At 36.4% G+C, this 27,848-nt stretch overlaps 2 protein-coding genes and 1 long non-coding RNA gene across 3 annotated transcripts; 2 read left to right on the top strand and 1 right to left on the bottom strand.

Moving 5' to 3' along the window:
• Window positions 1–33: 33 nt before the first annotated feature.
• Window positions 34–4,175, top strand: LOC132270823 (uncharacterized). The gene is made up of 2 exons (XR_009469583.1): window positions 34–659; window positions 1,711–4,175. It is a non-coding gene; the product is annotated as an uncharacterized LOC132270823 (long non-coding RNA).
• Window positions 4,176–7,576: 3,401 nt separating this feature from the next.
• LOC132269880 (F-box protein At5g07610-like) lies at window positions 7,577–8,446 on the bottom strand. The gene has a single exon (XM_059771113.1). It carries the CDS (start codon window positions 8,444–8,446, stop codon window positions 7,577–7,579), a length of 870 nt encoding a protein of 289 aa, XP_059627096.1.
• On the top strand, window positions 8,445–23,950 carry LOC132269879 (uncharacterized). Its single transcript, XM_059771112.1, has 2 exons — window positions 8,445–8,481; window positions 23,097–23,950. Exons 1-2 carry the CDS (start codon window positions 8,445–8,447, stop codon window positions 23,948–23,950), a joined length of 891 nt encoding a protein of 296 aa, XP_059627095.1.
• Window positions 23,951–27,848: the final 3,898 nt, after the last annotated feature.

Genomic DNA, 27,848 nt, shown 5'->3' with positions numbered 1-27,848 from the left:
AACTAATCAAGGTCTGTAATTCTTGTTTTGCAAACTAAATTCTATTTGGTGAAAATTTTTATGATATTTTTTATATAATATATATTTTTTTACAATATGAAGTAACAAAATTTGCATTGCATTTTGAGGTAATCACCGTAACCTATATTTTATTTCAGCAAAACAAATATATAATTTTTATTTCTATAACTTCTGTTTGTTTTTTTTCTTTTTTTCTTCAGCAAAACAAATTTATAATTCTTATTTCTATAACTTCTATATCTGTTTTTTTTTTTTTTTTTGGTCAATTATGTCTACAAAAAAATTTGAATCTGGGCATGAAAAAAGAAAAAAAAAAATCTGAATTGGATTAGAAATAGAGATTGAATCTGAACCCATCTGTGTACTGTAATTATATTAATTCTATTTATTTATTTATTCATTATTTGTTTTTAAAAATTCAGCCCTACATGAGCGTATCTAAGTTTCTAACCCTAGGTTTCCTAACATAGGGTCTGTGCTGTCTCTCGGCTCTCTCTTCCTCAGTTCCTCCAGACGAACCCATCTGAAATCTTGCATATCTCCATGATACCATCACTCATCATCAGTCCATAGTCCATCGTTCCCTACAATAAATCGAAAAAACGACGACCTCTTCGTCGGGATCGACCTCTTTTCCGGTGCGTTTACAATATTTTTCCATGGATCTTTCTTATTCTTCTCTTCTTTTCTCTGGATCTTTCTTATTCTTCTCTTGTTAGATTGATTTAGACCTAGTAATGTGTAGATTGATATTTGAAATCTTGATGTTGATGCTTTTTTTTTTGGTGCTTGATTATCTATAGAAATATGTTAGTGGTCTAACATTCGTTTCCTGGTTGACAAATGCTTTAAGAGTCAGTTTCCTTTCTCACTTTCACGTGATATCTTGTTCTCTTAATGGCATAGCTATAGCGTACCTTTAATGAACTGAAGCTGAGGCAAATTCTCTTAGCAAAACCAGGATAAGGGCGTATCCTCTGTTTTGTCCAACAGAATCCCACACCATACTGGTTTGTGCTAGTTCCTTAGGGTCATTAAAACTCTGTGCATTATTCGTCATATGTATCAATCAGTACATAAAAAAACAATTCTCTAAATACTTTGTCTCCTAGTCAATGAGTTATAGTATTGTCTTGATGTCAGTTAATATATCATTTTGTTTGACTGTCTCAGGGCTAGATCAATCAATACGCATTTGATTATTGTAACCAAAATAATGCATATGTACTAGTAGAAAATTTGAAAATGATCAATTAAGGTATAAGCTCTTTGACCTAACACATTACTCTTGCTGTTCTTCTATACTTGAAATGTTTGTTTACCATTCTTTTTCTCCTGTATCTGAAATAAACAAAACATTTAAGTAGATTAATGATATTCTAATAGTCCAAATTAGTTTTTTTTTTTTTTTTTTTTTGGTATTTTATTTTATTTAGTGGGTTTTGGATTTCTTAAATCCGATCACTTATAGTTGTGTCGAATTTTGTCACCTTTGCTGAATTGTATAGTCTCGTTCTTAGGGATAACAATTTGTTTCGCTTTACCTTTTCTTTCTTCTTCTCTAGTTTTTAATCACGGAGGCTACCTTGTATCTGATTATCACTAGAATTTTGTAGATCTACATTTTAATATTCATTTTCACACCTTTTTGAAATTAATGCTTGCTCTATATTTTTTCATCTCTACTAGGATTTGGGCGTAATTTTTTTGGATGGAGGGAAGAGACTGCACCGAAGAAGGAGGGAAGTCTGAATCTGCATTTTATCTTGATGAGCGTGTCATCCCTAGTTTTCTTTCAAGGCTTCCAACCCGAGCACGGCTGATTTGCCGTCAAGTTTGCAAAGGAGTCTTACCTATATTCTTCCAGTTACCCATTTCAAAGGTGTAGAGCTCCGCTATTGAGTTCTTAGATGTACTTAGTTGCGCAATCTTTTTTTATCCTAGAATCTTGAATGAAAGCTGATCAGGGCTATAACCGAAACCATATGCGGATTTCGGAACTCTGGGACCGCAAAAAATTCGCCTACAAGAGGGTTCAACACCCAACTCCGGGATGTTGTAAGGTATTCAAAACATACTAGAGTTGATGAACCAATTAAATTGAGTTTTGAATACAATTTACCGAAGAGATGCATGCTTTTCGTGGGTTCGGCAAATGGATTAATATGTTTTTAGACTATAAAATTGATAAACTTTACATATGTAACCCTCTCGAAAGCTAATTTTTTGCGGTCCCAGTTCATTTCACAATCGAAATCCGCATATGGTTTCGGTTATAGACGTGATCAGCTTTCATTCAACATTTTAAGGATAAAAAAAGATTGCGCAACTAAGTCTAGTCCATCTACGAACGGAGCTCTACACTTTTGGAATGGTTACTGTAAGAATATAGATAAGGTTCTCTTTCCACCAGACAGAACAGTAACTGTGGTGCTAGTGTGCATGGCAATCTACACTGGATAATTGAAGATGCTAGAATCAGTGATGTTATATGACCCTTCCATAAAGAATATGGAGTGAACAGCTCATGGACTCAAGATTACAAAATCCATTGACCCATCCTTTCCCGTAAGCTGCGGCCTTTAGATCTTCAACCAATCACAATGTGGAGGGATGAAATTTTGTTTTCTCATATCTTCCAATTCGACAACTAATGTTTTTGTTGAGGTCAACACAACCGGTATGCATTCAGGTTTTCAAAGATTTCCAATTCGACAACTAATGTTTTTGTTGAGGTCAACACAACCAGTATGCATTCAGGTTTTCAAAGATTTGAATACGTTTTGTCATTTCTCTCACTCAAGGAGCTCCTAGGAGATGAATCTCAAAAAGTTGGGATCTTTTCTGTGAGGAAGAAGGTGATTCAAGTTTTATTAATCGAGTGCATATATGCCACTTTCATGATTCCATCGGTAGTGGGAACCTAAACTTCTTTTCTTGCAGAAAAGAAGACTTCAAGATCTTTTTTATGATTGGAAAGGAAAGAGATTGAAATACAGTAGCAGGAATTGAAAGGATAATTAAAACGCGTAGTTTGTGTGTTGAACAAAGTTTACAATGCACATAAGTTACAAGTATGCCCTATTTATAAAACTATTGGATGACAATTCTAGCAGTAGGTATCATCAACCGCTGTGAGCTTCCATGTGGAACGGTTGGAATTCTCGCCAAGTGTCTTATGTCTTCCTTGATCTTCTCATTGTGTTTAAGACCATGTTTCCCTCTGTTAAGGGGGTGGAGCTACTGAAGGACTAATCTGGGATGTAGCCCAAAGTCTCAAAAAAAAAAAAAAAAAAAAAATTATTACTACTGTACGTATGCAATATTGCTCTTCCTTTTAGTCCAGTCAATATGTAATACTATTCTTCCTCTTAACCTAGTTCACTTTGCAATTCTGTATCTGTTTTGCAACTTTTACAAAGTGGTGTTAAGAGCTTGAATCATGCAACATGTTCTTTGCCCTTCCCTGATATGCAGCTAGAAGTTCCCATGTTTTTAATGGGCATCTCTCTTTCTTAGGCAATCCTTCATCATTTGTTGGTTTTAGGCAAGCCTTCCATTAATCTCCTAAAGGATAATATGTTGATCCTGATTTATTTTATCTCTGGACAACATTATTCTTTTTTATTTTTGATTGACTAGTCAAAATTATGACATATTTGCAATGAGAATGGTGTTGGGCCTCACATGAACAATTAAAGGTCGTAGAAAACAAATTCGTTCACATGTCATGAACAATTAAAAGCTGTAAAAAGTAGATTCCTTCACGTCATAAACAACTAAAAGTTATTTTATTTTCTGTATAAATTCTGATGATCTGTAAACAATAGGACATTTGAAGTTTCTTTGTTTTCTCTCTCTCTTTGTATTCTTCTCTCTTTAGCTTTCATTATTATTTGCATGAGAGTTGAAAAGTACTCTCAAAAGTGGAGAAGACAATGGACAACCTTGTTTAACCCCTCCCAGTTTAGAATAAACAAGCAGGAACTCCATTGACAAATTGTGCATCAATTTCAATAGAAAATTCAAGGAGACGGAATCACAGGCCGCCTTCAAATATGCTTTCAAAGGGCTTTCAAATAGCGGTACAAGGCTCTACTTCTCAAAAGAAAGTCAGTTCGAACCTTAATGGAGGCAGTGTGTGTGACTCCCAACTAGGAAAAAAAAAATGAAATTCTTAAAAAATTGTCTAAATGCTTTGAAGCCAATAATGGACACGGACACAGACACACACATATCTTTTTAGGTAGCCAGTCTTTCCCTCTTATAAAATTTCACCTTGCTGCCAACATATTATACAAGTGACTGAGACCCCCATCTTTGATTGATTTGTAGTCGAAATGAACCTTTAGTTTACCAAATGATATTTTCTCTCCATTAGAAGGGCAGTAGGAAAATGCTTGGTTGAAGTATGCACAAATTTGTTAGATGCTGTCAATGCACATCCTAGAATTTGTCATATGATTTTACATGAAATGGCTTTTGAATCACATGTTAGGAATAGGTTTTGTATACTATACTTGTTAAGTTGAGATCTCTCATACAGGTATGCCATCACGTTAGGATGATAGACAGCAAAATGGCCACTATAAAAACATGTGTTATCAAAGTCACAACCAAGAAGGACCAAAAACGACATTTAGTAATACAACAAACTCCATAAATCAATCAATTTCATGAATACTAACGTGGGAAATAAAACAAAAATCATTTAAAACAGTTACAACCCAAGTGATCAATGAGTACCATTAAACAAGATAGTACTAAATGAACCGATGACAAAACAACCATAAAATGAAATTTGTGGACATAAACTGTTCCGTTTGGTGAGGAACCACCAGAATTCTATGCTACAACAAATAAGAAGCCAAGCATGCCCTCATTTGATCTTTAAACATGCACTTGTTCTCTCTCGCTAGGTACTGGTTCTGAAACATAGTGAATAGTGACCTTTAAAATGCAACAGGACGTTCTCTACCCGCAACTGTGTGAAATTAATTAAAGTTCAATAAAATTACAATTATTGTTATGCAAACCATTTCAAAAACTAAGAAAAGGGCAAGACACAATAAACTGGGAAGTAGATTTCAAGATTGAGGTTAAAAGTTATAAAACACTCAAAACACAACCTATCAGTCAAACAGGAAAGAGTGTCTCAATGTATGGATAGAGACTCACAACCACTCTTATTAAAAAAAAAAGCCTTTTAGGAGATCACGAGCCAGAACGATATTACCTTGAATTTTCTCGCCCTTTATGAAAGCCATTTATTTGTTCACCACCGACCAAATGACTCGAAACACCAAAACTTAATAGCCTGAGTAATACAGTATATCATCCTAAATAATTTATTCATTGCTTGATTAGTTTGGACTCTGATTGATTGATTTCTAACCTTTGGATTGTCTTTCGGACGTTGTTGACGCGGTCCGTTCTTTGTGAGTCGGCATTACATGACTTGTGTGGGTCGAGCCCATTTGCAGTCATGGGACGATCCTGAACCGTTGGATTGAGTGTTGGATTGCAATATGTGGGTCCCACCCCGTTGTGGCATGATCCGCACAAATCACATTTTCATTATTGCATTAATTATCATTTTGATTTAAGAGATTCTTGCACATTATGAAGAAAACTTTGTTCAGTTTATTATTATTAGAAGAAATATGAAAAAATTCATTGATTTGATAACACCTCTGAAAAAAAATTCTGATCAAAATTTTCTTCTTTTAACTTTAAGGTTCAGATTTAATAACTTCAATATTAAAATGATCAAAATCCCATTTTGTTTGGAATCAATTATTTTAGAATTTGGAAAAGGAATAGAAATTGGAATTAACTTTAAATTCCATTCATATGTTTGGAACAAATTAAATTTAAAATGGGATTTAAAATGAGATTTGAAATAAAAATAATATTATACCATTTATGCTCTGTTTACATGATAAATGAAATATTTATTTTATTGTAAAATGCTCCAAAGTTACATCAAATACACAAATATTGGGAAGGACTACATGATAGAACTCCATCACCAACATACTTAAAAAAGAGTACTAAAAGGTAAAATTAGGTTGGAGAACACTCATATGAGAGAGTAGAGTAAAAATTTAATAGGGTAGGGTTAAATAAGAAGAAGAGTGTTGGACATTAAAATATGTGAAGTAGATATTATACAAGGTTAATTAAGGTAATATCTTATTTATCTTTCAAATCCCTTCAAATCCTGACTTTTTAGACGGGATTTAAAACATATCAAAAACATATTTTAAATCTCATAACAAAATCCCATTCACAATCCCATAGATTCCAAACACAGTAAATCCTATTTCCAAACACAATATAAATCCCAATCCTCCATTTGACTTGGCTTGTTAAGATTTATGTCTCAGCCATAGTATATAACCAATTGTATATGTCTTCTTCCATAGTAGTAAATATATGTTATGTTGTGAGCTAGGGATGACTTATTCTCCGAAGTTATGGGAAGAGAAGATAGACATGGTACTATGAATCGGAAGCCCAACTCCATTCAGATTACGAGGAATGGCTAGAAAGGAATACGATGAAGAGGTCCACTTGTTAAAAGCACATATGCAGATGGTGATGAAGAAGATGCTTGCACAATTAATTGCTGCTAATAAGTAATACTCGTAACTCAGATCAACAAGCTCCAACTCAATGATATATCTCTTGACTCTTGGAGTCTCAACAGGTATATATATATATAGACACACACACACACACACATATAGAAAGTGTGCAGTGAGGGATATTTTTAGGTAGCCAGTAAAGCCCTCTTAGAAAATTTCTTGTAGTCCTTATTCCCTCTTGGAAAATTTCACCTTTTTTGTGGGTTAAATTTCAAATTTTATATATGCCGCCAACATTTTACAAGTGATTGAGTCTTGAGAGACCCCATCTTCTCTTATTTCTCTCCATTTGAAGGGCAGTAGGAAGCTTTTTTCTCAGTGATGTATGCTGAAATATGTATGGTTGCTGGATTCTCTGTTTTTCTCTTCATTTTGTCAGCTACTTCTTTAGTTGTATTTGGTTTATTAGTTATTATTACATCATAATAATAATAATAATCATAATAAAATTAATAACATTTTTTCTCCTTTTTTTGTTTGCAGTTCGTGACTTGGACGCATAAATCAACTGACCGATTTGTTGTTGGAATAGTTAGATTTTTAAACCACACATCTAGTAAGATTCCACTGTTGGATGTTGTATTGAAATGAAATTTTTTACTTTGGTAGGTGACTTGTGATAATATCCTTCTTCAAGTTGCAGTGCTGCAAGTGATCAACTAATACCATTAAACAAGATAGTGCCTAAATTAACCGATGACAAAACAACCATAAAATGAAATTTGTGCTATGCAATAGTTGGTGAATAGTGACCTTTAAAATGCAATAGGATGCTCTCTAACCATGTGGGAAACTAATTAAAGATCAATAAAAAGTTGCCTCTCCTAATTTCAATAGTTATTTCTCATCACAATCACAATTACAATTATTGTATGAGAACCATTTCAAAACACTAAAATAAAACCCTAAAATAAAACCCATGTCTCAATGTATGGATGGAGAATGTATGGATGGAGAATACAGTGTTTATACGACAAAAGCTGAGCCTCAGAAGAACCAGGACAGTGTGCTACATCAAGAAGCTTCTTAAAGGTATTATCCTTTATGTTGTAAGTGATAATCATGTTGGTGCCTACAAATAGCATCAAATACACACCTCCATCTTCTTCAAGAACTAAACCAAGCACGGTCACGAAATCTACCATCAAGTTAAAGTCAACCCGATACTTGAACGACCAATTGGAGTAATCGCTTTCCATCTCAGAGACGTCAATAGTAAATATGGTGTGCTGCTGAGTAAGATGTAAATGACCCCCAGACTCCCCAAAATGCCGTAATAAACTATCAGCAGTCTGTGATATTGGTAGAGATGGCATTGGGCACAATCTCTCCTGATCAACATCAAAGTATATGCAAGTCCAATGGATGGAAACATCACAATAGACTCCATGATCGAAGTCATTTGATACTGCTGATCTTGCCGGGAGAGTATCACCACCAAAGGGTCTCCACGCTTTGGTTTCTGACGAATAAATATGAATTTGATACAAGTAATTATCCTTCTTATACTTGTGTCTCCGAAGCAAAACAACTTTGTAGTGAAGTGATTTGGAAGGATCAAAAGCCAAATATAGAGGGTCGGCAGGATAACTAGTGCGGGAAAAGGGCCAGGGAAGAGACCGGAATTGCTTTGTGGTAGGATTGTAGACTTGGTAAGATAGGGGCCAATGGCCTGGATGTCTTTCCAACATCATCTGTGTCTTTGAGAGGAATGTATTTGATTTGAACTCGGGATTTACAGGTAAAGAACAGGCCGGAAATTTTGGGATGATCATGGGATTGTTGGCGCTTTTGCCAGAGGATAGAGAAGGTACGATCGGAGATTAGAGAGAACCACGTTTTCGAGACAGACTTGAATCGAATGAGGGATTTCGGCGGCAGAAGCTGAAGAATCTCCATCACCAGGTCGTGGTTACTGCCGATGGTTTCAAGAGCGGCGGAGGAGATTTGGGCCATTAATCAACTTCTCCTTCTTCTTCTCTTCTTCTCTCTCTCTCACTTCTGTTGAATCCACTTCAGACTTGTTCCTTTCTATGAATTGTTATAATTAAACACTTAACAAAACAATCGGATCAGAACACACAAGGGAAACGGCGAGACAGATTGAAAGTTGTGGTCTTCGCACAAGTCTGTGGAGACAAATTGACAATACGGAGAGGACGCCGGCGAAGCTGATCGGAATAGACAATACAGCCACCGGCAGATCTGACCAGAGCGCGGTGTAGGTGGTGACTGACAATTTGCTAAAGAAAACCCTAGGAATTGAGATTAGATATGTATATATAATATACATTCAGACTTCTTTTGGGCTAAAGCACAAATGAATAATAGCCAAATACTGTATTTGGGTTGGGCTGGTCAACCTTTTTTTTTTTTTTTTTTTTTTAATGGGTTAGCCCCTCTCTCTCTATATTATCTCTCCACATTAATACCATATTGTCAATATATATTTTTATATATAAGTGGACAAAAAATATAAAATTCAAAAATAGTAAAACAATGAGAATATTTGGGTACCAACAACTAGTATCAAAGGATAAAAATTAATAGACAGAATAAATCAGCAAGAAATAAGTCTGAAAATTATTTTTCATAAAAATATGGGTTCTATTTACTTTTATATATATATAATTCCTCTGTATAAATTAATTTTGATTGTTATTAATAAATTTATTGAAATAGTCTACTCGGCAAAAATAAAAGTGTAGCTCAACAGGTGTATAGAGTGAAGCTTCATTGCAAATATAATCAAAGTGATTTTTAATCTTAAGCATAACATCCAAGTAAACCAAATCCTTTACACTTTAACCAGATTATTTTAGTAAAATATTATTTTAAAATCAGCGTACTCTAAACCAAATTTGTTACTAGTAAAACTCCAATAAAAATCTACAAATTAATTGGTTTGAAATTATAGCATTTTTATTGTAGTTTCAACAATATAGCCTATTGCATCTTTCAGGTGCAGGTCTTAGCTTCTTCCGATTGCCCATTTCTCCATCTCTTCTTTGCAACAATCATGAACAATCACGAATCAATAGCCTGTTGGGGAGTAAGAAAATTGTTAATTTTTATTTTTAGGAAAGTATATTGTTAAATTTTTTTTAAATGTCTACTTTTGTCATTTCATTTTAATAGTATCAAATGGTAATAAAAAAAATAACTAAATTTCCTAAAATAATTAAAAGAAAGTTAATTAAATAATGTCCGTTGGATTAGATTCTACTATTATGATTAAAAGTGAGTATGCTACTCCCTGATTAACAAGAGCAATTGAACACCACTATATACACATATAACATATAATATATAAGTGCACAAAAAATTTGAAATTCAAGAATAGTAGAACAAGGAGAATAATTGAGTAGTTGATCAAAGGATAAAAATTAATAGGCCGGAAAATTGGCATAAAAATAGGTATTTCGTAAAAATATTGCAACGACCCGAACCTGTGGGTCCGAACAGTTAACCGGGTCCTTACCCGAACCCGAGGATACCTAAGTCATTTCCGTCATTTCCAATGTCAAAATATCATTTATGTGTCATGGTTATACTCCACTACGGCTCAAGGTAAATTTCTAAGGCTTAGAATGGATAGACAGGAAAGAAAAGCATGGAACTACCAAACTGCATCACTTCAATCGACCGAAGTGAAGCCGAAGCAAAACCCCTTAACCGGTCGGCCGAAATAGCCAACCGGTCGACCGGTAGTGAACCCAAAACCTCCATAAGGTTACTGGAAGAATCGGTCAATCGAAGTGCCCATTTCAGTCGACCGAAACGACTCGGAGTGCCCAGAATCAGCCACTGGATTTGCTGTGATTTATGAAAATGAAAGTGGATAACGTGGAAGTTGTGTAACCCACCCAAAACCTGTTCTAACACATTGAAAATGACATACTACATTCCATCCAGTTGAAACACAAGCTTTGCATACCCAATAATACATGATCCCAATATAATTAACAAGCATTGCAACAATATTGCATCAAGTTTACAACATTAGCCATTATGGAATTGTAAATACAACCATTTCTTTTTCATGTCCTGAAAAATGTTAAATATAAAGGGATGAGCAAATTGCTCAGTAGGTGGTGCCTAAAACACACCTCTTGTGACCCCGTGAATCCAAACAATGAATAGAATAATAGGGAACGGGATCATGCTATGCCAGGAGAAATACAACATCAATCTCAAATCCACATGAACAATATGGAGCTATGAAATGCAATGTCGTACATTGTCGCTCCCCATTTTCAAAACCATTCATCACTTTTCAAATTGTTAATATAACCCGTCCGTTGGTGACTCCTCAGCGACACGAGAGAAGGATTGGCTATTGTCCCAGACCCTTAGTACATCCGCAGAGTCATTTGGGGCCCAGATAGCTCAACCACACTAGGGTATTTTCCCCTAGTTCCCTCTAGGTTACATTAACACCATGGCCCTTTGGTGACTCCGCGGCGACCGAGTTTTTCACAAAACCACTTTAATCAAAACTTTCTCCCAAAAATTCACCTTTTCATTTCAAAACAAATTGTTCCCATTTTCTTCCCAATGTTTATGCGAAAATGCATCATATCAATTCATGTTATGCCAATACTTATCATTCTACACCTACTTCAAGCTTAAACACTTAGCAAGCTTTACAAAATAATCCAAAAAAATACAACATGCTTCCATTCAACATTAATTTAACCAAATAAGCATATAAGGCATGAATTTTTCATCATACAAGCATGCTAGTCCATGTAATAGCAACTAAAGCATATAATCACATCCTACATTTACAACAAAATAATCATTTTAGAGGAAATCAATACAATATAACATGCAAGACAACAACTTAAAATATGAACTCGTTCTAAGGTCGTGCTCTAAGCACCTCACCAAATGCAACAAGAAGATCAAAAATGATTGCGCACCAAATAGCTCAATCCACGAGCTAGAAGCCCACGCCATTAGTTCGACAAGAACCGGCACCCAAACAACCCTGGAGCAACCAAGCTCCTCGCCTACTTAAGTTAAAACTTACACAACCCTCTATGTTGTGACAAGTACCCTACCGTACTAGCATCCAACCCATGCTCGACTGCATACATGCATAAAAGTACATAAACAAAACTTTCTCCCAAAAATTCCCCTTTTCATTTCAAAACAAATTGTTCAATTTTCTTCCCAATGTTTATGCAAAAATGCATCATGTCAATTCATGCCATGCCAATACTTATCATTCTACAACTACTTCAAGCTTAAACATTTAGCAAGCTTTACAAAATAATCCAAAGAAATACAACATGCTTCCATTCAACATTAATTTAACCAAATAAGCATATAAGGCATGAATTTTTCATCATACAAGCATGCTAGTCCATGTAATAGCAACTAAGGCACATAATCACATCCTCCATTTACAACAAAATAATCATTTTAGAGGAAATCAATACAATATAGCATGCAAGACAACAACTTAAAGAAAATAATTCACAAAGGAGCAAGAAAATTGTGAGTTTAAACACCCCTACCTCTCAGATGCAAAAACCCCAATTTAAGCCCTCAAATTCGAAATCCCTAGGATGCATAAATGCTGAAATTGCTTACACCCACTTGTAGATCTCGCCGCACTCTCCGTTTTGCCGCAAATGGCACCCAAAAATTCTCACTGGTTGAAAAGGAATTGTAGTTTGAAATTTGAGAAGAAAAACAAAAATAAAAAGAGAAGGAAATGAGAGAAAGCCGGGAGAAGAGAGAGATAATAAGGCCAAAGTGTGGCCTATTTGCCACAAATCAAAAGATTTTATGGTGGTAGGTCCCACCACCAAAGATTTTTTTTTTTTTTTTTTAAGTAACACACACATACATATGCACACAACCACAATAAAACCATATAAAACACATCAAGTAAAAATAAATGATATGCAATTGGATCCAATAAAAAATCACGTACGCAACAATTCCAGTGGCAAGTCCCACACGGGACCGTCCTGCCAAAAAAATGAAAAATTACAAAAATGACTAACATTGCATTTTAAAGAGTCTTAAACTCCATGAAACACCCCCAACCAACTCTCGGATACAACCGGCACACTCCACGGTGTCCAGTACGCAAAACAAGAAAAGACGAAATGCCCTTGCAAAAGCAGAAAAGTTCTAGAACATAGAAAATGATAAAAATCGAAAATATTACAATCTACCCTCCTTAAAAGATTTCGTCCACGAAATCTACCCTCCTTAAAGAAGGAGGCCAACAGTACACACCTTCTCGAGAAACACTCTACAAAACCAAAAGACCATGAACTCACCGACATTATTGCCTTTGACACCGGACTTCACCAGATAATCACACACCACTGCCACTAAAACGTAATGGTCACCACCCTATGAAAGCACCCATTTCTCACAACTTTGCAACACAAAACCAACTGATTCGCCCTACACAATACTCAACTCAAAATGGACATCGGTCCATTCAACACTACCATGAAAGGATCCAAAGAATGAAAGAAGAATAGTCACCCGACCAACGAACATGACTACGTCAAAGCCCAACTCATCCTCTAAAGAACCCCGTTCATCTCACAGTCAAGCTCAACTCTGATTCACACATCTCTATCAGACCAACACTGGCCACTTAACACATAGCTACACTACCATATATCGGTACAAGCAACCACCAACCGCATCATTCGACAATCATTACACTTAACAACTTCAAGATAACTGAATAATGAATCTCCCAACAACTACATAATCATAAGTCACCAAAACAATAAAACAAATTATCCTACACCCAGGTCATAAACCCTCAAAACAAGATCATCAATAATCAATGATCATTCCGCAAACCCTTTATCAAACACTTAGTATTACCTAATATACCCCACCACCGGAGACAAATCATCTGAGTCCACACTGCCATACCGACACAACGCGTAAAACCGTACTTTTACTGTCACTAATAAGTGGAAACAACCATTGACCCTTGACCCGACATCGTGCTGAAGAGGGACTGATTCAAGAGAAATGGTTGGCCAGGCCATACTCATCCTTAATCCGGTCTTAGCACAGACGTCGTTCCTGTCCTCAGGTCTAAACCTCAAACACAGTCTCATACAGTCCACAAAACGACCAAGAGATCTACTCATTATACATCCATCATTCCACATAACCTTAACGACTACACAGTCACACACCAGCTCTAAGAATCTCAATAACTCTTCAATTATGCAACTCGTAACAAGTTAAAAACAACACAGCACCAAACGTCACAATTATCAACCATCACTAAAAATCTCTAATTTCCTCATAACATCCACACCAAGTAAATAACTCATAACATCACTCGATTCAATTCTTACCTTGTCAAAACACACAATAAGACCATCTCATGCTTAAAACTTCAAGACACTGTTCGAATCAAACGCCTATAGAAACATCCGAGTACACGACTCACTTCACATCATCTAATCATCCTCAAGCCGCCGCTCAATACATAACCCCTAGCCATCACTGCTACCACTAAACGCCAAAAACACAATTCTTATTTGGCAACTCGTGCCTCACATCCCACTGATCAAGACCACTCCCAAAACAAACGCTATAAAAAACCAACGACTTTATCTCCCTCCGTGGGAGTGAGTCGACCAAACTAAACAAACCTTTACTGATGAACTCTAACATCATAACAAACCACACACAGGTCTGTCCATCCACAAGGGCACACAACTCGTAAACAGAAGACAAGACTCATGACAAACGACGTCCTTGCCAGGACTAGAACAAACAGAAAGGGTAACGAACCCCACTTTCACAAGAGACCAACAACTCGCACTGAAACACTCCCGACACCCTGTCACATGCTATTCACCAATCGTCCAGCCGTGGACACCCAATCTCACCTGAGATAAAGTGAACTCCCTACACACAAGGAGATGAACCAACTGGAAACACATACGGAACTACGACCTCGATTCTAGGTAACCTCGCCACTAACAGACCGTCATACATTATCCATACAGAAATCTCGCATACGATTCTCTGCAACACCCATGATAAGTCAAACGAACCAGATCCATACCACCCATTCGTATAGTACTAAGATAAAAATCACAACGCAACTATCGGAAAAGAGCATTAATGCTCACAACATACCAACACTAAAGACGATTACAACCCATCGGACACCGCGTTACGCTCTACCTAAATACAGTCACTTCCAAATGATAACCTCAATGCCATGAAACGATACTTTACCATCCATTCCACCTTTAACTTTTTAAGGCGGCACTCCCTCAAACACTGTGCACATAAGACTGTGACCTCAGTCATAATAGTTCACTGACTCCTCAAAAGAAAAAGGTGCCTATCCGACAACACCGCTCTCACTGGTTCTAAAAACTAAGCCGTCCATAATCGCCTCAACTGACGCACAATCCCATCACGTACATGACAGCATACAATAACACTCACAATTCTAATCCATCCTCAGATCATACCTGAAACCATTATACTCATCAGTGTTAAACATCACACCATAACTCCTACATACATATACTAATTAGATATACATACATATATGTGTGTGTGTGTGTGTGTGTGTGTGTGTGTGTGTATCAAAATTTGCATATGTATTATGTTGCGTTGGAACTTGGAACTTATACACATAGGATAATTATTATAACTCCGTGTCAAAAAAAAAATTATATCTCCACCCATATGTTGTGTGGGATAGGAATAGGATCTCTAGGGCGGGTGATTGTATCAATTTAGTGGATGAATAAACCTTATTATCAACCCACTTCCCAACCTAGACACGAGCAGGCCTGATGCATTTGTCTAAGCCACTTCGTTTCTTTTGTGTCCATTTTTTTTGTTCAAGGAGTTACTTTAAATTATTAGTTTCTCAAAAACAGACTATGAGCAATATGTTTTGATGCCATATCCATGTTACTGATCTAACTTTTCAACAGGGCAATAATTTAAAAAATGGATGGAGATTGATCTGCGTTCTGGGTATCATCAGCTAAGGGTTAGGGAGCAGGATATTCCTAAGACAGCATTTCTCACGAGATATGGTTCTTATGAGTTTCGTGTTATGCCGTTTGGGACAACTAATACACCTGCAGTGTTCATGAACTTGATGAATAGAGTCTTCCGGGCTTATCTGGATCAGTTTGTTATTGTCTTTATTGATGACATCTTGATCTATTCTCGGTCGGAGGACGATCATGCTAGACATCTTCGCATAGTCTTGCAGATGCTTCGTGAGCACCAGTTATATGCCAAGTTCGAGAAGTGTGAATTTTGGCAGCGGGAGGTGAAATTTCTGGGTCACGTGGTGTCAGAAAAGGGGATAGCAGTGGATCCGGCCAAGGTTTCAGCTGTGGTTGAGTGGGGACAGCCTACATCACCTACTGAGATTCGGAGTTTTCTCGGTCTGGCAGGATATTACAGGAGATTCATCCAGGGGTTCTCCAAGATAGCAGGACCATTCACTCATCTGACAAAGAAGGGTGTACAGTTCGTGTGGGATGAATACTGTCAGCGAGCTTTTGATGAGCTGAAAAGGAAGCTGACTTCTACACCGGTTTTGGCTACTCCGCAGAGCGGGATAGAGTATCTTGTTTACACGGATGCTTCGTTGCAGGGTCTTGGATGTGTATTGATGCAGGAGGAGCGACCGATTTCTTATGGATCTCGAAAACTTAAGCCTCATGAGCTTAATTATCCAACACATGATTTGGAGTTGGCAGCAGTGGTCTTTGCCTTGCGTATTTGGAGGCATTATCTGTTAGGTGAGTCTTTTAGATTATTCAGTGATCACAAGAGTCTGCAGTACTTGTTCACTCAGCGGGAGCTGAATATGAGACAGCGCAGATGGTTGGAGTTTGTAAAAGACTATCATTTTTCTATATAGTACCATCCAGGGAAAGCGAATGTGGTGGCGGATGCACTCAGTCGCCGACCTGTTGGTAGTCTTTCTGCTCTACTCACTACTGAGTGGAATGCTTTGAAGAGTGTGGATGAGTTATCGGATGCTTTTATGGCTTGCATGGTGGTTACACCTTCCATCATTCGTAAGGTTTTACAAGCACAACTCACCGATCAGCAGTGTGTCGACAAGGTCGCAGAGATAGCTTCCGGAGAGGTTCCATTCTACTATGTTGAGGCTGATGGAGGTTTAAGGTACAAGGGACGGTTAGTGGTACCTTCTGCTGATAATTTGAGGAAGGATGTGATGACTGAGACTCACCACTCTAAGTTCTCTGTTCATCCAGGAGGCGATAAGATGTATCAGGATATGAAGCGGCAGTTTTGGTGGGTAGGTATGAAGAGGGACATTGCTCTTTTTATTTCTCAGTGTAGTACTTGTCAGATGGTTAAGATTGATCATCAGAGGCCGCCAGGAGCTTTACAGTCACTACCAATTTCGGAGTGGAAATGGGAGAGCATATCTATGGATTTTGTGGAAGGGTTGCCAAATTCTTTCAAGGGGCATAATTCCATATGGTTCATTGTGGATAGGTTGACCAAGTCAGCTCATTTCTTGCCTATTTGCACTGATTACACTTCAGAGCAGTTGGCGAGGCTTTACATTTTAGAGATTGTGAAGCTACATGGCATTCCATTGTCTATTATATCGGACAGGGATTCGAGCTTTGTATCTGGATTTTGGAAGAGCTTTCAGCAGGCTTTAGGTGCGGAGTTACACCTTAGTACTGCTTATCATCCTCAGACTGACGGACAGACTAAAAGGGTGAATCAGATTATAGAAGATATGCTTCGGTCGTGTGTCCTGAATTTCAAGGGCCCCTGGGAGGAATATTTGTCACTTGTGGAGTTTGCTTATGACAATAATTTCCAAAAAACTATTGGGATGGCACCTTTTGAGGCGTTATACGGTCGACCGTGTCGATCACCTATTTGTTGGATGGAGGTTGGAGAGAATCGATTCTTAGGTCCTGAGTTCATCAAGGATACCTCTGAGAAGATTGCTCTTATTCGAGATCGCATGTGTACTGCCCAAAGTAGGCAAAAGAGCTATGCTGATCGTCGCACTCGTGCTTTGGAGTTTCAGGTTGGGGATCAGGTTCTTCTCAAAGTATCTCCTACGAAGGGTGTTATGCGCTTTGGGAAGAAAGGGAAGTTGTCTCCGCGGTTTGTCGGTCCATTCATGATTACGGATCGAGTTGGAGCTGTTGTTTATCGGTTGGCACTGCCGGATAATTTGGACCGCGTACACAACGTATTCCATGTGTCCATGTTGCGGAAATTTCTGCGAGATAAGGATCGGTTTCAGCATATCGATGTTGGGGAGGTTGAGTTGCAGCCGGATGCAACTTATTTGGAGCCACCATGTCGTATTGTCGATCGTCGGGATCAAATCCTTCGCAATAAGGTTATCCCTTTGGTTTGTGTGCAGTGGAGTCATCACAATAAGGCTGAGTCCACTTGGGAATGGGAGGATGTTATTCGCTCGCAGTTTCCTGAAATATTAGAAGAAAGTAAGAGCGAATTCCGAGGACGGAATTCCTTTTGTTAGGGGGGAAGAATGTAATACCCCTAATTTTAAAAACGATAGTCTCGGCATTTTTAATATTTATTGTATTGCATTTTTATTTATTTTATTGTCTTTATCGCATTTTTATTTATTTTATTATTTTTTTCATTTGTTTAATTGGTTATTTGAAATTTGAATTAAATTGGTTTTATGTGATTATTTGGTTTAATTATTGTTTACCTATGTGTCATGTGTTTTAAATTGAATTAAGTTGTCTTTTATTATTTAATTGGCATTTTATTGTTTAAGTGTTTTAAATTATTTAATTGGGTTTTTAATTGGAATTAATTAGTTAAGTGGATTTAATTATTTAATTGTTTTTTTTATTTAATTCTGTTTTAAGTTACAGTTAACTTTGGAGTTGGAATTTCACGTATAGGTAAGCCGTAACAGAGATAGTTTCATGGGCCGACTAGGTTTAGAATTAGGGCTCTGTCTCTGATTAAACATGGATTAGGGTTTATGTTTTTTACGCCTATATATATACGGTTATAATCTGTATCAAGGGTTGGAAAAAACCCTATTCACGTACCAAAGATACAGAGAGAGAAACAGAGAGCAGTTGTGGGAAAACAGAGTGAGGCTTAAGAGGAATTGTACAGAGAGGACCAAGGAGGTTAAGTAAGGATTAGAGACAGAGTTATAGGAAGCTTGGCGGCGTTCAGAATTGCCGGAAAACTTAGAGACGACACAGGGATTTCAAAATTGAAATCACAGGCAAGTTCTTATCTTCCTCCTTCTCTTTGGCTCGTGTTCTATGCACCTAGATAGTCTTTAGGGATTAACTAATTAGTAATTGAAACTTATGTGTTTAATGTATGCTTGTTGATGATTTGTTTGCATTGATTTCAAATCTGTTTACAGTTCGTGTATTGTTGCTCCCAGTTCTGTTCATTAAAGCATATTAAAATCTGTTGAGATTTTAGTTAAGATTCTTGCTTTTATCTTCTGTAAACAAACCCTGGGGATGTTAATGGGATGATATAAGACTCCTAAGATCAGTTTGTGAAGAGAAACAGAGAGGTTGGAATAGAATTATAGTTTCAGTTTTGTTCCTAACGCGGGTTAGTTCGGTAGCAAATTTAATCTTTGTAATTGATTTTAATTGTTGTTATCAAGCCATTGGGATGCTACTGGGTATTAATATGACACCTAAGTTTGGTTTTAAAAACTAATAGAGTGATAGGAATAGGCCGGAGAAGGAGCACAAAAGCTGAAACGACGCACCGGGGACTGAAGGCTCTCAAAGGAGGTGAGAGCCGGCTCCATAGAAGTGGGAGCCGGCTCCCACAACAAAGTAGAGCCGGCTCTAAGGAGTCCTAGAGCAGGCTCTAGGCTGGAAAAGAGCCTGCTTCAAAATTTGGAGCAGGCTCCCTTGTTATTTTTGATTTATTTTAAGTTTTTTTTTTTTAATTTTCTACGTACTATGTTCACTGTTGGAGCATGGAGACTATTTCAGTGAATTTGGAACTTTACAGAGGGATTAAGGAATGAATTTTGAGTGTTATTAAGACCCTAAATTGATTAAAGTTTAATTCTAAATTGTCGGGACAAACAGTGTAAAAATTAAGGCACTTCTTATGTTGTTAACAAATGGAAGTTGAATTAATTGTTGAATTAAATTTCAGCAATTTGATGGAATATAATGCGTTTATAAAATTTGTTTTAGAATGCATTCAAGTGCATGATAAGGTCATTTACTTATTAATTTTCATCTATGCATGCTTAGGAGGCTAGTTGCTGAATTATTAAATCGTTTCCTGCAACTATATGGTTAATGCTTGGATTTAAATTGCCGAAATATTAAACAATCTTCTGAAATTGTTTTAGCAATTTATTGGATAATAATAGGATTATTTAACCTATTCACATGCATGATGGAGTCTCTGACATATTAAATTTGGTTTATGCATGCTCTAGATGTTAGTTGTTGATTTGTTAAATCGTCTTCTGCAATTATATGGTTAAATGCTTGGATTTAAATTGCTGAAGCTTTAAATATTTTTTCTGCAATTGTTTGGATGGTGGTTTTTGGGTCTGTAAATTATTAAACTGTTATATATGTTGTAATTTACCTGGATATGGAGGATTGTATGTACCGGTATGGGACGGTGACATACTAGGGACGGTTTAGTTCAAAACGCATAAACCTAACCTAATGGATTAATGGAATGGATTGAAAGTTATCGAATCCTAATTGTGACTAAGTCAGACCAGCTGTAACCAAGTTGGATGACTTCCTGGATTAACGGATGGTAGTTAAGTCATATCCACTGAATAAGTTGAGTGACTAACTAGTTGGTTTATTGTAGGTCAGTTTAATAAATAGTTGAACTGCTTACTCTGGATTTGGACGGACTTTATATATATGTTTATGGTACCACGAGTTGAGCTTGAGTCTCAGACTCGTTGGTTAGGGTGCGTATATGCAGTGGATGCGTAGCTGGTTATAATAGGTTGAGGTGTACCCTGTTAGGTCTAGGTACTCATGCCCACCTTTGGGTGCGTATTCGCATGTTGCCTTCTATTCAGGTTGAGACCCCTATTATAGACTAGTGAATGTCCCTTAGTGTGGATATATTTATACGTATGGACTAGATAGATATTGTGAGGTGTCTACGGTGTATCTGCGTATTGGGTCACTGTATGGATTGCAGTTAGATTAGAACTTGCTCGTGGGTCTGACCCACTCCTTTATTATTCTTTTCAGGTACAGGACGGTACCAGCCTTAGAGCTTGATCGTGCTTGTCGAGGACAGTCTCACTTTCATCGGATTACGTAGGACTTTCCCCGATGTTTCTAGTATTATCTATTTTTCAGTTTCAGTCTCAGTTGAATTTTTAGTTAGGGGTCCATCAGTGGATTCCCAAGTTGTAACTTTGAAGTTTTGGAGGATTGGAGTTTTAAATTTTCAGTTACACATGGAGGATTTTATTATTATTATTTCTTTCAGTTTTATTCTATCTTTATTGGTTTTTGTCATCTGTGTTCGTTTTAAAATACTTTAATTGTTTGATATTCCCTCGGGTTTGGGCCTGGGTCTGATAAACCCGTGTCTCAGATCCGAGGGGTATCACAGTGCATATAATGCATATGATCCATAAATGATGCAACACTTAAAATAGTACATCAAATAAAATCCACATAATCCATATAGTTGATAGAAACAGAATTTAAATGGTTCATCAACCAAAATCCAGAATAACATCCCTGTAATTGATAGAACAGTATTTAATGGTTCATCAATTAAAGTCCAGAATAATATCCATGTAATTGATATAATAGTATTTAATGGTTCATCAATTAACATCCAAAACATTAATCCATGTAATTGACATAACAAAGTTTAATAGTTCAGCAACTAGAACCCAAAACATTAATCCATGTAATTTGATAGAACAAAGTTTAATAATTCAGCAATTAGAATCCAGAGTAAGCATAGACCAAGTCTAATAAGTTAATGACCCTTTTGAGCATCCAAAACAAGTTTATAATCATGCTATAGTCCTTCAAATTGCCAAAACAAAATTAAGCAATTACATCCCTTCTATCTGTTAACAGCATGCAAAGGTGTTTACTTTCCTACTATTCAATCCATTAGCATAAAGGTATAAATTATGCCATATGAGGTTTTAATATTACATGATTCTAGTATTTAGAACCCCCCAGTAAAGTCCCAAAACAATTCGGAAAGAACAAATCGTCCAAACCGTGCCCAAAAAAATTCTAGAATGTGGTAACATAAGAGAGTCTGCTCTCAAAACTTAAGAACAGGCTCTGTCCAAGCATGGAGCCGACTCTATGCACCTTGGAGCCGGCTCTAGAGGAGTGGGAGCCAGCTCTCTAACCCCTAGAGCCAGCTCTGCACTTGAGGGAGCCGGCTCCCTCTTCCATGGAGCCGGCTCTCTCCCTCTCTGAGAGCCCTGAACCGTTTTCCTTCGTTTGCTCGTCTCCTGCCGCTTCCAACCCTTCTGTTCCTCATTAATATTGAACTTAAGAGTCTAAAATACATCCAGTATCATCCCAGTCATTTATTTAAAACAGTTTGATTTAAAAAGAACAATAAAAATAACTACCGATTCAACATGCTTTAAGATCAAACAATGAAATTCAAGTTCGGTGATTACTATTCCAGATCAAATTAAACACATACAGATGATTAATTTAACATATACTAAGCATGCAAGATCCATTTAATATCTGATTAAAATCGTAGAGATCATCTAGGCATGCACAGAACACATGTCAAGGGGAGAGAGACAGAATAAAACTTGCCTGTGAGATTTTGAATCAAAACTTCGTCGCCGTCTTCTTAAGTTTTCCGACGACGTCCGTTCACTGTCAACCTTCTACTGCTCAACCTTCCCTCCTCCTAGGTCCGTCATTTAATCCATGGCTGAAACCCTAACTGATAACTCTCTGTTTTTCTCACAATTCCCTCTTTGTTTCTCTCTATATCTCTGTACGTGAATAGGGTTCTACAACCCCTTTGCAGACTTATAACAGTATATATATAGAAAAATACAAAACCTAAGTCTACTTATACTTAGAGACGAAAAATCTAATTAACTCCTAGTCGGCCAATACGTGAGTCATAAAAGATTAAAATCCTAATTTCACATTAAAATTAATAATACTAATTTAATCCAATTAACTCATTTAAATAAACTAATAAACCATTTAAACAATTAAAACTAATTGAATCCGTTTTTAAAAAAATAAAAATATAATTAAATAAACAATTAAACAAACAATTCAATTAAATAAAATAATTAATCAATTAATTAAAATAAACAGGCAAATAAACAAATAAAAATGCAATAAAATAATTATTAAAATTACGACACTATCCTTTTAAAATTAGGGGTATTACATTGTGGGTCTGAAGATGATGAAGTTGCATCTACATACCAAGATTTTGATCCTCAAAGAGACTTGAAAATTGTAGAACTTGCAGTGGGCCAGAAAATTACAACATTTGCTGAATTCAGAATGGCTTTAAGACTTTATGCAGTGACAAAGAAATTTGACGTGAAGTTCAAAAAAATTGAGAAAAAACTACTCACTGCCATATGTAGCCAAAGTTTTGGGTGGAGAATACGTGTATCTCAAACTCAAAGTGAGAGTTGTTTGAGCATAAAAACATTTATTAAGGACCACAACTGTACTGCAGTTCAAACAAATCATCTTGCAACATCAACTTACATTGCAAACAGGTATACGAAGGCAATTAAAGAGAATCCAAATTGGGAATTTAGTTCAAGGAGACAAACTGTAACAAGGGAACTCGTAATTGATATCTCCATGCAGAAGATTTATAGGTCAAAAGGAAGAGCAAAAGAGATGGTTGAGGGGAACCATGGAGAACAATATTTAAATCTTAGAAAGTATTGCCAATTGATTCAAGAAACCAACCCAGGTTTAGTTGCTAAGATTAGTAATTACCTTAGTGAGATCGAACCCAGAAGATTCAAAAGACTGTTTTTATCTTATGAGGCCATATATAGAAATATTAGGGAATGGTGTAGGCCATTCATTGGTGTTAATGGAACTTTTTTGAAAGAGTTTTATGGTGGACATTTGCTTAGTGCAATTGGGATTGATGGGAACAATAAGATGTTCCCTTTGGCTATTGCTATTGTTGAGGTTGAGAATAGGGACTCATGGTCATGGTTCATGGAAGAATTGATGGGGATTGTTGGTCCCCACGTGGTTTGACATTTATATCTGATCGACAAAAGGTAAAAAAATTTAATTATTATTTTAACTGAAAAAGTAAATTATATATCTAATTGCTAATTAACTTGTTTTATTTATTTTAGGGTTTACTTCAAACCTTTGAGGATGTATTGCAAAAAGCTGACCACAGATTTTATGTTCAACATATGTATGAAAACTTCAAGCAAAAATTTAGGGGATTGCAATTGAAGACTGAGTTATGGAATGTTGCTAAAGCTTATAATGAGCTTGACTTTAAGAAACATATGTAAAACATAAAGGATATAAATAGTGATGCCTATGATTGGCTTGTGAAGGTGGCATTCCATCTTTGGGCAAGGGCACATTTCCCAACCATTTCAAAGTATGATTTAGTAATTAACAATATGTGTGAATCTTGGAATTCTGTCATTCTAAAGGCATGGGAGAAGCCTGTGATAACCATGTTGGAGTGGATTCGAAAACATTTAATGAGGAGATTTTATAAGAAAAGAGATGGTATGTCATTATACAATGGATTCGTGTGTCCTGAGATACAACAGGTGTTGGATAAATATAAGAATGCATCACTGGAGTGTACTGTTGATTATAATGGGGGGTGTAGGTATGAGGTTGAATTTAAGGGTAATAATGAGGATGTGAACATGAATTTGGAAACATGCAGTTGTAAGGAGTGGGATGTGATTGGTATTCCTTGCCAGCATGCTGTTGCTACCATACTTTTTAGAAGGGAACAACCTAAGATGCATGTTGCTGGTTATTATCTTAGTCTGTCATACCTTAAGACATATGGCCCTATTATATATCCTATACCCCTAAAGATGATGATCAAATATACCACTGATGTTATCCTTCCACCCCTAAACCCTAAACCTCCTGGAAGGCCTAAGAAGGCTAGAAAGAAAGCAAGTGATGAAGTTATAAGACCAACCAAACTGAGAAAATCATATGTGGACTTAAAATGCACTAAGTGCTTACAACCTAGACATAATGCAAAGGACATGTAAGGCAATTGAACCTGTTGTTAAAGAAAGCATCCAAGAGGTAAAGGAGGTAGACCTCCTTTGATTAAACCTACTTTTCTTGGTGTGGGGTATGTTGAGCTCAGTCAGGTGAGACAAAGTGTTAAGATATTTACTTCAGTTTATCGAACTATTTTTTTTTTACTTCAGTTTACCTAACAATTTTAACTTGCATGGTAGGTTAACAGATAAAAAGCTGCAACTTTAGTCAGGTCAAGAGGAAGATCAGCAGTTGCATCAGGTGGTGCGAGTAACAAAGGAATAGGCAGAGGAAGAAGAGGTCCAAACACTCAAGCTTCAAACATTCCATCTGTGAACTCTCAAACTTTAGTTGGAGGTTCAGTTATGGTAAGTGTTACGGGGCTTGCTGAGCTCAGTGTAGTGAGACCCTTTATTAAGTTATTTACTTTAGTTTACCTTTTTTTGTTTCTTTGTATATTTACTTCGTTTACCTAACATTTTTAACTTTATATGGTAGGTGAGTAACAAGGAAAGAGTTGCAACTTTAGTTAGATCAAAAGGAAGGTCTGAAGCTTCAATCAAATCAAGAGAAAGATCTGCAGTAGCAGTTGCATCAAGTGGTGTGGGGCATACACAACTCAGTTTGGTGTGTTGTTCATTTTGTTTAAATTAATATTCAATAGCTTCAGCTGCATTAATAATAATGCTGATTTCTTGCATCATATGGTAGGTGAGTAATAGAGGAAGAGGAGGTTCAAACACTCCAGCTTCAGTTGGAAGTTCAAAGATTGCATCTTTAGTTGGAGTTGGAGGTGCAAACACTTAAGCTTCAACTGGAACACTTAGGAGAGGTTCAGTTGCTAATTCATTAGCAGTAAGAACTGGTTTGGCTGGAAGAATAGTTGAAACAAGAGGTCCTACTAGTATTGGAACAAGAGGTGGTCTACTCGAGGTACTTCCATAAACATAAAAGAAGTGATTTTGATTTATAATGTCCTACAACCAAATTTATATTTTTCATATTTCATGTGTAGGTGAGAGTTACTTCAACATAACCCACTCATGGTAGTGGCTTTGAGATACCTCCATCAACACAAAACACTCAAGCATCATCTTTAAGGTATATGAGTGTCATCAGTAGACACGGTGATAAAATACATGTGTTATTAAATAATATAGGCGTTGCATTGTTTGAGGCTTATTTAACTTTATTTTTTCATTTGGCAGGAAGTGATTATATTGAGGCTTCATTTAGCAGTTAGTGAACATGTGCTTTTGGTCATCGATTATGTTGCTGGAGATGTGTTTTGGTGGTTTTGGTCGTGTGTATTTTGGGAGTATGTGTTTTTGCTAGTGGTTTTGCTCGTGTGTGCCTTGAACATGTATTTTTGTTGGTAAAACAGTTGCTGATGTGTCAAGAATGTTGTGGATATAGATAAAAAATTATTTTGGCAAGACTGTTGGTGGTGTCTTCGTGGTGACTCTAGTACCTACCATGGAGGAACAAATCTTGGCAGGACTACTGGTGGTCTCTTCATTGCTATTAGGTCGTGGTTATTACCGATGATTTCCGCAACGGCGGAGGAGATTTGGGCCGACGACCGTCTCCTTTTTGCATTGCGGCACCTTTTTATCCTAGAAGCTATTAATCAACTTCTCTTCTATTCTCTCATTTTCTCTCTCTCTCTACCTTTTCAGACTTGTTCCTTTCTTTGAATTGTTCCAATTAAAGACTTATATAGGCAAAATAACAAATCCTAATGCAACTCTGTAAAGCAAAAAAAAAGTGAAATCCTAATAAAACAAGGACAACCTAAAAATAAAATAAAATAAATTATATATAACTCGAAACACAATAAATAATTATTATTTCAATATCTAAGATAAGATTTAGTTGATGACGCAAACATGAAATTTACTATGAATTTAGTTAAGAGAGAAAAAAAATATAGTAATAATTTCTACTTATGTTTGGATAGATAGGAAAGAAGAGAAGAGAAGAGGAGGAAAAAAGAAGAAGAAGAAGAAGAAGATAGCCATTATAGTTTGGATAAGTTAAAAGAAAAAAAAAGAGAGGATAATAATCAAATTACTATCCTACCCTTTTATATAACTAGGACTTGAATGTAATAACAAATCTATATATTTATTTGTGGAGGTAAGTTTTGGCATTATAAAAATACCACTAAATCACTATGTTAAATAGGGTAATAACCAAATTACTATCCTACCCTTTTATATAAAAGGGACTTGAATGGAATAACAAATTTATATATTTATTTGTGGAGGATAGTTTTGGTATTATTAAAAAACCACTATGTTTTCTCTCCTTATCTTCTCAATTTTGGAGAGATAACAAATGAGGGATAGGGATGGCTCCATATCCTCACTTTTCACCCAAACACAATTGACCCCTATCTTTTCTTTTCTTTTCTCTCCCTACCCCTCCAACTTATCCCATCCAAACATACTCGCATCTGTGGAGAAAAGATTGCCAGCGAAGCTAATCGGAATAAATAATCAAAAAGTATAAAAACCGCACTGAAATCCTAATAAAACTCTGTAAAACGAAAAGAAAAACTAAAATCCTAATAAAACACTGACAACCTAAATGTGGAATTTAGTCGGATACCACATTTTAAATGTTATTTAAAAAATAGTAAAGTACAAACACCCCAACTTTACTTTCTCTCCCAATAACCCTCCTGAACTTTTTTTTTTATTTTTTATTTTATTTACAGAAAATCCCTAAACTATCTCCTTTTTTCATATGTATGAAGTGTAATGTTCCTGCAAAATAATCCCCATGCACAACGAATCCAGTTGCGAGTCCCGCCTGGGGCCTCTCGGCCCGAGAAACGAAAAAATGCCGCAAGGGCAACTAATGCATTTCCAAAAGTCCTGAACTTAAAGAA

Source organism: Cornus florida, unplaced genomic scaffold, assembly GCF_030987335.1.
Source record: "Cornus florida cultivar Cherokee Brave unplaced genomic scaffold, ASM3098733v1 CherokeeBrave_3.0.0_Hap2_Chr08, whole genome shotgun sequence".
In the NCBI taxonomy this organism is placed as follows: Eukaryota; Viridiplantae; Streptophyta; class Magnoliopsida; order Cornales; family Cornaceae; genus Cornus; species Cornus florida.
This window is presented reverse-complemented; position numbering and strand designations above follow the sequence as displayed.

What these genes read in the sequence shown, in the direction of transcription:
- LOC132269879 (XM_059771112.1), top strand. Translation starts at nt 8,445, where the DNA reads ATGGGATTGTTGGCGCTTTTGCCAGAGGATAGAGAAG. An exon ending in TTTGCCAGAGGATAGAGAAG is followed by an intron (nt 8,482 to 23,096) that starts GTACGATCGGAG and finishes TTTTAAAATTAG; the next exon opens with GGGTATTACATTGTGGGTCT.
- LOC132269880 (XM_059771113.1), bottom strand. Translation starts at nt 8,446, where the DNA reads ATGATCATCCCAAAATTTCCGGCCTGTTCTTTACCTGTAAATCCCGAG.